This window comes from Prunus dulcis, chromosome 1, assembly GCF_902201215.1.
Source record: "Prunus dulcis chromosome 1, ALMONDv2, whole genome shotgun sequence".
In the NCBI taxonomy this organism is placed as follows: Eukaryota; Viridiplantae; Streptophyta; class Magnoliopsida; order Rosales; family Rosaceae; genus Prunus; species Prunus dulcis.
This window is the reverse complement of record NC_047650.1, coordinates 28,645,920-28,654,799: the sequence shown is the minus strand read 5'-3', so window position 1 is coordinate 28,654,799 and position 8,880 is coordinate 28,645,920. Positions and strand designations below refer to the sequence as shown.

The 8,880-nt window shown below is 37.5% G+C and overlaps 1 protein-coding gene across 2 annotated transcripts; it reads right to left on the bottom strand.

The window, feature by feature from the left end:
- Nucleotides 1-467: 467 nt before the first annotated feature.
- On the bottom strand, nucleotides 468-5,871 carry LOC117630884 (protein indeterminate-domain 5, chloroplastic). Of its 2 annotated transcripts, XM_034363735.1 has the most exons (5): nucleotides 5,545-5,871; nucleotides 5,164-5,417; nucleotides 4,384-4,780; nucleotides 1,357-2,700; nucleotides 468-747 (listed from the first exon to the last, which is right to left on the bottom strand). In XM_034363735.1, the coding sequence occupies exons 2-4, from the start codon at nucleotides 5,324-5,326 to the stop codon at nucleotides 1,395-1,397; spliced, it is 1,866 nt and encodes a 621-aa protein (XP_034219626.1). In that variant the 5' UTR covers nucleotides 5,327-5,417; nucleotides 5,545-5,871; the 3' UTR covers nucleotides 468-747; nucleotides 1,357-1,394. The 2 variants fall into 2 exon arrangements, with proteins under 2 accessions (XP_034219626.1, XP_034219618.1); XM_034363727.1 differs by having other exon boundaries at nucleotides 5,164-5,871.
- Nucleotides 5,872-8,880: the final 3,009 nt, after the last annotated feature.

The window sequence follows — 8,880 nt, the reverse complement described above, 5'->3', positions numbered from 1 at the left end:
ATATTATTGTCGTCTTTTCAGTTTAACTTGTGCAGTAATAATGTTGGCCAAGGCAAATGCACATATATACTTTTTAATACGATCATGCATAGTGTCCATGGCATGCAACTAATGGCCAGTTCAGGAAGGGATATCTTTCACTATTCATGGATATGGAAATTATTCCTTAACTGAGCATGTTATTTCCAAAAGAAAGCCTCCCTCGTAAAAATTCAACTATAGCAAAACAAAATCAAGATAAATGATAAAAAATAATAATAATAATAAAGGAGGAGTGCATATTAATCATCTTCTGGATAATTTCTGAGTCATTAAGTTTTTCTTATCTTTTTTTATTCATCCTTGTAAGTGTAAGTTACATGGTAACGGCTCTTTGAAACTTTGATTATGGTACGGTTGCATGCATGTGTGGTCAAAATAATTACGAAAGTTCCTATCCTATGGATTTCCATAAAAGGGAACATCAGTTTAACAAGAAACAGAGAGTCCACTAGTCATATTTAATTTAAACTAAGAAAAAGTTGTAGCCTTGATTGACTTTGAAAATTAACCCCCGGCCTCCCAAAACACTTTTTGAGGTCTCAACCAAAAACAAAACAAAAAAAAAGGGAAAATATACAGGTTGAAGAAACCTTAATTAATCTGCACTAATTCTCTTGGTGTGACATCGCGAAAACTTCATGGCGTTCAGGATTTGCTTAGCCAGAACTTGATGCATAAATTATGGTACGAGTGAAAGTTAACTCCCTGCAAACAAACCCAAAATTAGTAATTGAAACAAGTTAAGTTATTTTTCCAAGAAAACATTCAACGGATACATGAGAAAGAAGTCAATCTCATCATCACGTAAAAGATGTTGGGAACAGAAAGTAAAAGTATAAAAAAAAGATGTAAAAAGGTGAGCAATAATGAAATGGTTAAAGTAAATAAATAATTCATGCATGTGATTGTGTGAGTGTGTAATGTAATCCAAGACAAGTTGGACATGCATCTTTTATTGAGAGAAGATATTTATCTCATCAGACTCACTCACTTTACAAGTCCAGCAGCACTCGTGACTCTGCCAGCCAAAATAAAAGTTAAGAAAGTATCATGTTTATATAAAAACAAAAAGACGAGACACCCAAATTGTACTCCAGGTCATCGATCATGACTGCCTCAATTTTGTGTAACCATGCAACAAATTGTGTCGGAATTTCCTTTTCTTATTGTTTTTGTTTTTTCAACCCAAAAGAAAAGAAAAAGAAAAGTACTGAAAGCCAGTGAACTTAGGACACATTTACCAAAGAAAACTAACTCCTTTAATCATATATAATCATTTTTAATCTACAAAAGTCGTCACTAATTTTCACGTACCTCCCTCATCTCTGTACTTTTTCCAGCTCATGTTGTTCTCACTGAAAATTCCCACCTCCTCCAAAAGATTGGCTTGACGGCGCTGCTGCATTGCTTTCTGAATCCAATGAGCTCATGTCCATTCCATGCTGCTGTTCACTATGGTGCTCTGATCTCTGATGAGAAAACCCTCCGCTCATGCTCCTCACCACCTGTCCAACCCCAAGAAAGTCCCTTGTTAACCTATCAGCCCCTCCAATATTGCTCACCCCGAGACTGTTCTGCTGCTGCAACTTTGTCTCCTCCATATTAATAGCCCTATTTGCTGTTGCAGCATCGTAGCCACCAAACGACGCATTTACAAAAATGGATGAGCCACCAGTATTAGCAAACGAGTTCATTAGGTCTTGCAGGTGGCTCTGGTCCTGTTGATCACTTCCGAACATGCCACCTAAGCTGGAAGGAACCAGCGCCCCGGGCCTGTCGGATTTAGCAGTGGCTGAGGAGGAGCTGCCGAAGCTCCGAAGCAGCGAGGCAGTGGTGTTGTTGCTTGAATTGGTGGAGCCCATTTGAGCAGCCTTTTGAAGCAGTGCGGTTGCCGACATGTGCGCCATAGATGCATGGTGCTGCTGCTGCTGATTATGATTATTAATATTACTATTAGTGCTGTAGAGAGAAGGTATCCCGGAGCTAATATGATCACCGCCCACTATGTGACCGGAGAAGAGATTATGTGAACCCTCACTGCCTCCGGCAGCGGTGGTAGTGCCATTTACATTGGTGTTGAAATGGTCAGGACTAATTAGTAAATTGTTATTGGTGGCACTGTTGTTATTATTAGTAGTATTGGTGGTGTTGTTGGAAAGGAAAGGTAGGTTGAACAGATTGGCTCCTGCTGAGTGATGATGAGGTGGGTTGTTTGAGTTGTTGTTGTTCTGATGAAGATGATGATGATGATTATCAGAGAATTGCATGAGGCCCTGGAATGACTTGTCCTGATCATGGTCATGGTATTGTTGTTGGGTGGACTGATCAGCGGCAGTCAAGAAGAAAGATGCTGAGGACTGTGCAGCTGGTCGAAAAGATGAGCCCAGGAGATGATCGAATTGTCCGGTCCGAGCAGCGCCAGCACCACCCGCACCACCAAGTCTTAAGATGTCAGCAGCTGTACTGGATTGACTGTGGTCTTGTTGAAGTGAGGAAATTTGAGGTGGGCCCACAACTTGATGAGATAAGCCGAGGCCAGTGTTGCTGAGGCTGCCCCCATATAAGCTGCTGCCAATGGTGCTCAAACTGGGCGGATGCCTTGCACTTTCCTGAGCCAGTGCATCGCAGAAGGCCCTGTGCGTGATAAAACTGTCCCTCCTACAGCACGTAACAAATATTATTAAAATTGGATAGAGCTCACATTAGATTCATTTCGTGGAAATAGTAAAGCAGTACACTAGCCAGCTAGGTTTAAATATATATTTTCTGGAGAGAAAGTGTTCATGTTTATCACATACACATCAACTTGGAAAATGTACGGAAATATACTAAAGTGAATGAAAGTAAAATGAAATGACTTCCATAAATAGATGGAATTGGCCCCACTTGTGTTGATAAAATCCAAAATCTATACAATTAATTCACTCAGTGAGTTACCCCATTTTCAGTAGTATAAAGATATTTCAATGTTTCAGCATTAGGGCAGTGTAATTAGCCGCGTTAGATGTTCTAAATCACACCGACAAGCAGTCATAGTTGACAAATGAAATTAATCTCGTGCAATTCCAAAAATGGATAAAAATGAAAATATATAGATATCAAAACCCTAATGTGAACAAAAATTAATTATGCAATAATTTCGACTGTATATATGATTATATGTTGAAGGAGATGACGCATTTAATGACATACACAGTTACACGCATTATATAATCTGCCACATTGAAAAAAATAGCAAAAACAAGCAAGAAATACCATTTCAAGAAAATATAGAGAAGTAAAATGTAAGTGTTGAATGAAATGAATGAATGAACAACCAAGAAATACCATTTCAAGAACTGGCAGATCAATCAATGCGACATGAGAATGTATTCCAAGTGATGAAAGGTAATCCATCGATAAACCCATTTGGGGAGTTATGCTCTCAGTTAATACAAAACCCATGATGAATTGTCTGTTTTTTCCACTTGAGATCCCAAAACCCCATCCATCTCTCAATTTCCCCCAATTACTGGTCCTCTCCTCTCAACCCAATAAATTAATGACCCAGTTGCGTGCCATTATGTAAACCCTTAATTTCGACCACAGCTTTCAAACTGCAAGGTCATGATGAAGTAAAGCCAAACTGAAAACCAGTTTAGAGAGAGGGAGAGGAAGAGAAGATGGTCAATTGGGAAGAGAGCGCCCTAGAAAGAAAAGCGTTATGATGAGATTGGGGCAGCTCATAATAGGAGAGCAACACCCTCTCTTTCTCTTCTTTCTTACATGGCAGCATAGCGACACGTGAATACGGAAAGGCTAAACTAAAGACCGAAGCGGGGCGTTGTTTCCGAGGTGAAACAAAGAAAAATAAATTCAAGTACCAGTACCACCATGGGGCTAGCTTTCTCTCTCTATTTTTTTTCTTTCTTTTAGATGGTTTTGGGTGCCCCGACTGGAGTGGGGATATATGTATGTGTACATATATATATGTCCAGAGAACTGAAACCACTACGACCATGGCAGTTTCTCACAGATTATTCACGTGGGAGCATGTTTTCTGCCATTTCCTTCCCCCGAAGAAATTTTAAAATCAAAACATTGACAGGAGAAAAACAAAAAGAAAAAAGAGAAAGAGAAGAAGAATTACAATAGGACAAGGGTGAAAATGAAACGCATACTAAAAGCGTGAAAACCTTTTCTTCTCTTGTCACCGATGACTTGAGGAAGCTAAAATATAATAGCCTAAACCAAACCATATCTCTCTCATGAAATGAAGTAGCTTGGCTTGGCTAAGGATATGATGTTTGCTTAATGAGAAAACGAGCGAAAGAAATTTTTTTTAAAATTTAATTTAATTACCTTGAGAAGAGAGTGCCACAGTCACATCTGTATTCTCTAGTTCCACAAGTCTTAGAATGGGCCTTCCAATCGGACTGCACGGCGTAGCGCTTGGAGCACTTCTCGCACTTCCATTTCTTCTCGCCGTGCTTTCTAGAGAAGTGCTTTTTGATGCCGGTGAGGTCACCGAGAGCTCGGGAGGGGTCGTGGTGGACGCATGTGGGCTCGGGGCACAGGTAGACTTTGCGTTTGGGTTCTTTTGTAGTCTTCTGCTTGAGCTTCCAAGGCAGGTTGTGTCCTCTTCTGTGGAGCTGTAGGTTCTGCTCCCTTTGGAAGCCTTTGTTGCATACCTCACATATGAACCTGTTTGTTGCCATTAGGGTCTTGGGAGATAGTGCTATCACTTCTGCTTCTGGATCTGTTCTCATGAAAAATGCCAAACCACAACAAATTAGAAATTTCATATCTTTATTAATCACAACAACAAATCATACATATATGCTACAAGACAATCTTTATTTATAAACTTATGTGCCCATTTCAATCCAACTAAATCAAAAACTTTCATACATATCTATATATATATATATATATGTATATGTATGTGTCTCTGTATTTTTCCGATTTCAATTGATTCCTCTCCCAATTTAGGGTTCCTTATCTGTGACGAAGGGAAAAAAAAGAAAAAAAAAAGAAGGAACACTTGTGAATGAATTCAGAAATTAATTTAATTTTCTTTTATGTTAGATCCTTGCTAGCTACAAAAGAAAACAAAATTTTAATTAATTGTTGGATACTTGCTTGGTGTTCCAGGTTGGTTTCTCTTTTTCTTCTGAGGTGGAGCAGCTGCTGCAGCTGTGGACGAGGTTGGCGGTGTAGAGGAATGTTGCTGCTTCATCTGCTGGTTTTGATCTTCTTCTCTAATTCCGAAAAGCGGTGCGACCGACGAAGAAGACGCAGCCATCTATCTAATTTATCTCTTCTTCTTTTCTAATTCTCCGACCCTTTCCTTCTTTTCCCTGCTTCTCTTTCTTCCCTTTACCTCACAAAGCAATCTGAAACCACCACAACCCCACAACCAATTTGAGTCCTCCTAAAATCTTATCTCAAAACCAGTGATGTGTATATATATATATAGGAGAGGTTTTGGAGTATTGATCAGAAACAAAGAAAGAAAAATACTTGAAAAGTAGGAAAGCTGGCTGCGAGCTACTAGATTAACCAAGCGGAGCTGAAGAGAAAGAAAAAGGAATCAACTCCATAGCTAAGCATTTGATGCTTCTCTCTTCTGCCTTTTTTTTTCCTCTTGTTTTAAATGAAAATTTCTGAGCAAAGTGATATGTTGCTATGGTTTTATGATTTGGTGTCATGCACATACAGTAACACATATACACAGCATATTTTCTTTTATTTTAAATTTTATTGGCATCTTTTTCACAGTTTCCTCTTCTTTTTTTTCTCCAGATTTTCTATGAATTTTTTCATCCCTTAAATAAAATACAAAATGAAAATAATCAATCCATAGAGAGAAGAGAGAGAGGAGGTGAGGCCTACAGGTCGGTGGACCCAATCCATAGCCACATAACGACATGGTATGGTGCGTGAGAGGAGCATGAAGCAGCTACCTCTCTCTCTCTCTCTCTCTCTCTCTCTCGTCTTCGTATCTTCTTACTCACATCCAGACAAACTATCCTCCATCACCCCTGTCCCAAGTGGACCTCACTGTAAAAATAAAACATTTCAGCAAAATAGAAAACTAAACTAAACCTAACACTAATGGATGAATATATATAAATTTCTTTTTCTAAAAAATAATTGGATAATAAATAATATTTGAAACGCTGAAGAAAACAATCCAGAAAGAAAATAATTACGAAGAAATTATAAATATATATATATACAGAGTCAGTTTCGTGTATATTAGGGCACTGATATGAGGTAGTTTGAGATGAGGCTGTTTTGCTGAAATCCAGCTTAAGCTCTAGCAGAATGCGGTTGCCATTAATTTGAGAGCTCTCTCTGCCCACTGACATGTAAAGAGCAGCGCCTACTAGGTCCGCTTCAGTTACATGCAAATTGATTCTCCTACTGGCAGACGCATCTGGGGCTGGGGGCCCAATATGAAAGGCCATTTTAGTCTTTTTATAATTACATAATTAAAAGACCCAATAATTATTAAGAAAAAACCTAATCCAACCAACCACTATCGATAAACAATTACACGGCAAAATCTATTTTAGATTTTACATCACTAATTATTAATTGCTAACCCTATCATACTCTTACTCTGATTGGGTCACAGCTTACTTTCAGCCACAGATATTGTACAGTAAAAAAAAAAAGAAAAAAAGACAAGGTAATTATAAATTAAAGTGATTTATTCAATTTAGTAACTTGTCTGATTTTGAAGGTGATATAATAGAATGAAACTTTGCTGTTTTGTGGAATGGGAATACTTGATTGGGACAGTTTTTCTTTTTCTTCTTTCCCCTCTCAAATATTTGGAAATTGGAATGACAGTTTTTGTTCCATGCCAGCTAAAGGCTTTTCCTTATACAAGAACGCTTGCAGCAGATCTGTCATTCTTTGATACAATGACAGCTTAACTATAACTACGCATATCACTGTCAAGTGTGTCATTTTGATAATATGATGAGGGTCTAAAAATATATTCTTCATTACTTTTGGGTGGATGACATTGAAATTTGGACCTGAGAAGACTTGTAGTACTGCTGTATATATATTAATTAAGTTGTAAATTATAATGGGAGTTTCTGCTTGGTGGATATACAGTGTCTCAATTTCTAAATGGAAAAAAAAATTTGCCTAAATTCAGAAAACAAATATCAAATCTGATTGCTATGTTATTATTCAGCTGCTCTAGGCATCTCTTATTTGAATAAAGGTGGTTTATTAATTAATATATTGCTTATTAAACATGCAAATTACAACTATAACTTAACTCTTGTAGCGTGGTAATACGCTCTGACTCTATTCATAGATGAAAACTTACCTGTCACGACGCATATGCATTCTTTGTTTCTATCTCTCTAAGGAAAACTTATCCATGTACCCCTTATATCCGTCTCTCTCATAAAAAATAAGTCGCTTGATAGAAATAAATGGTGCACATATGCAAGAGTTCCAACTATGTACCTCTTGTTTCCATCTCCTTAAGTATTTGTGCTGTTAAGGAAGGTCTTGGTTGTAGTAACTCTCATTAATGCTAGAGGAGTTTAGGACAGACTGTTTAGAATGTATTTGAAAAATATCGAAATGACTAATAAGAATGGAAATATAATATAATATAATATAATAGCAAGTTTCGGTTACACTCAGATAATTTGTCAAAACAAAAGACATATCCAAAAAGCAGCAAAGAATTTGAAGAAAACCAAACACAGCATGCAGGATTTAATTAATATATATAAAGACGAGATATGCAGAGACCATTAAGTGACAACACAACACAGCAGTAAGTTGCAACGCGAGGACGATGGTTCTTTTAGAAGATGGAGATTTTCAACAACGGCGGCGTTTTCACTTTATATATAACACTCAATTTATTCTCTAATTTGCCCTGTGTCTGTCTGTATGTCCCTCTGTCATCTGCCCTAACATTCAACCAACCATGTCATATACGGATTGCTTTTGCTCTCTTTCTTTTAGACTTTTTTTTTACGTTCCCATGCATTTCTTCCTCTTCAAATCATTTTCTAGTTCCTAGTCAGTCAGACCGTTAAGGGCTCTTTATTGCCTATTGGGTATTTGGAAGGGAGACCCCTATATGAGGGCTTTCTGGTTTGAATCATTAGGCCCAAAATCTTTTTATTTTTAAGTTTCTTTGGGCCCATGTGACGTGTCTCTTAATTTCTTTTTTATTTTAAAAAAACCTTTTTTTGTTTTTCCTTTGTTTATAAAGAAAAATGGGAAGAAATTCTAAGGCAACACTATTTGGGCTGAAAAAGAGAATCAAACTGACTGTGAATTGAAAGAGAAATGTGGTCCAAAATATTAGCAATAACTTCGGGGAAGCCTCGAGTGTATTATTACTTACTACCAAGTCAAGTCAGTAGAATTAATGTTTGAATGTCGCTTTGAAGAGGGTTTCTTTGATATTTACGTTTGTAGTATTATTAATTTAATTAGCATATATATATATATATATATATATATAGTAGGGTGGCTATGCTGCTATGCTATGGGGCGGGCCGGCATTGCATTTGTGTATTGTATATCCCCACCCATCACAGAGCTCCAAGTGGACTGTGTGATCATCATGACGTACGCATATATTATGACGAAGAAGGTCATGAAATTCATATAGAACAGTAGAGGGAAGTCTTTAAAGTGGGGAAAGAAAACAAATCAAATGTGAGTTAGGTCAGTCTCTCCTTGTATTCAAGATTAAGAGCATTAATTTAGGGCTCGTTTGGGTCTACTTCTTTAGAAAGCACTTCTGCTTATAAGCACTTCTAACAAAAGCGTTTTTATTATAAAGTTGTTGAAAATTTCATC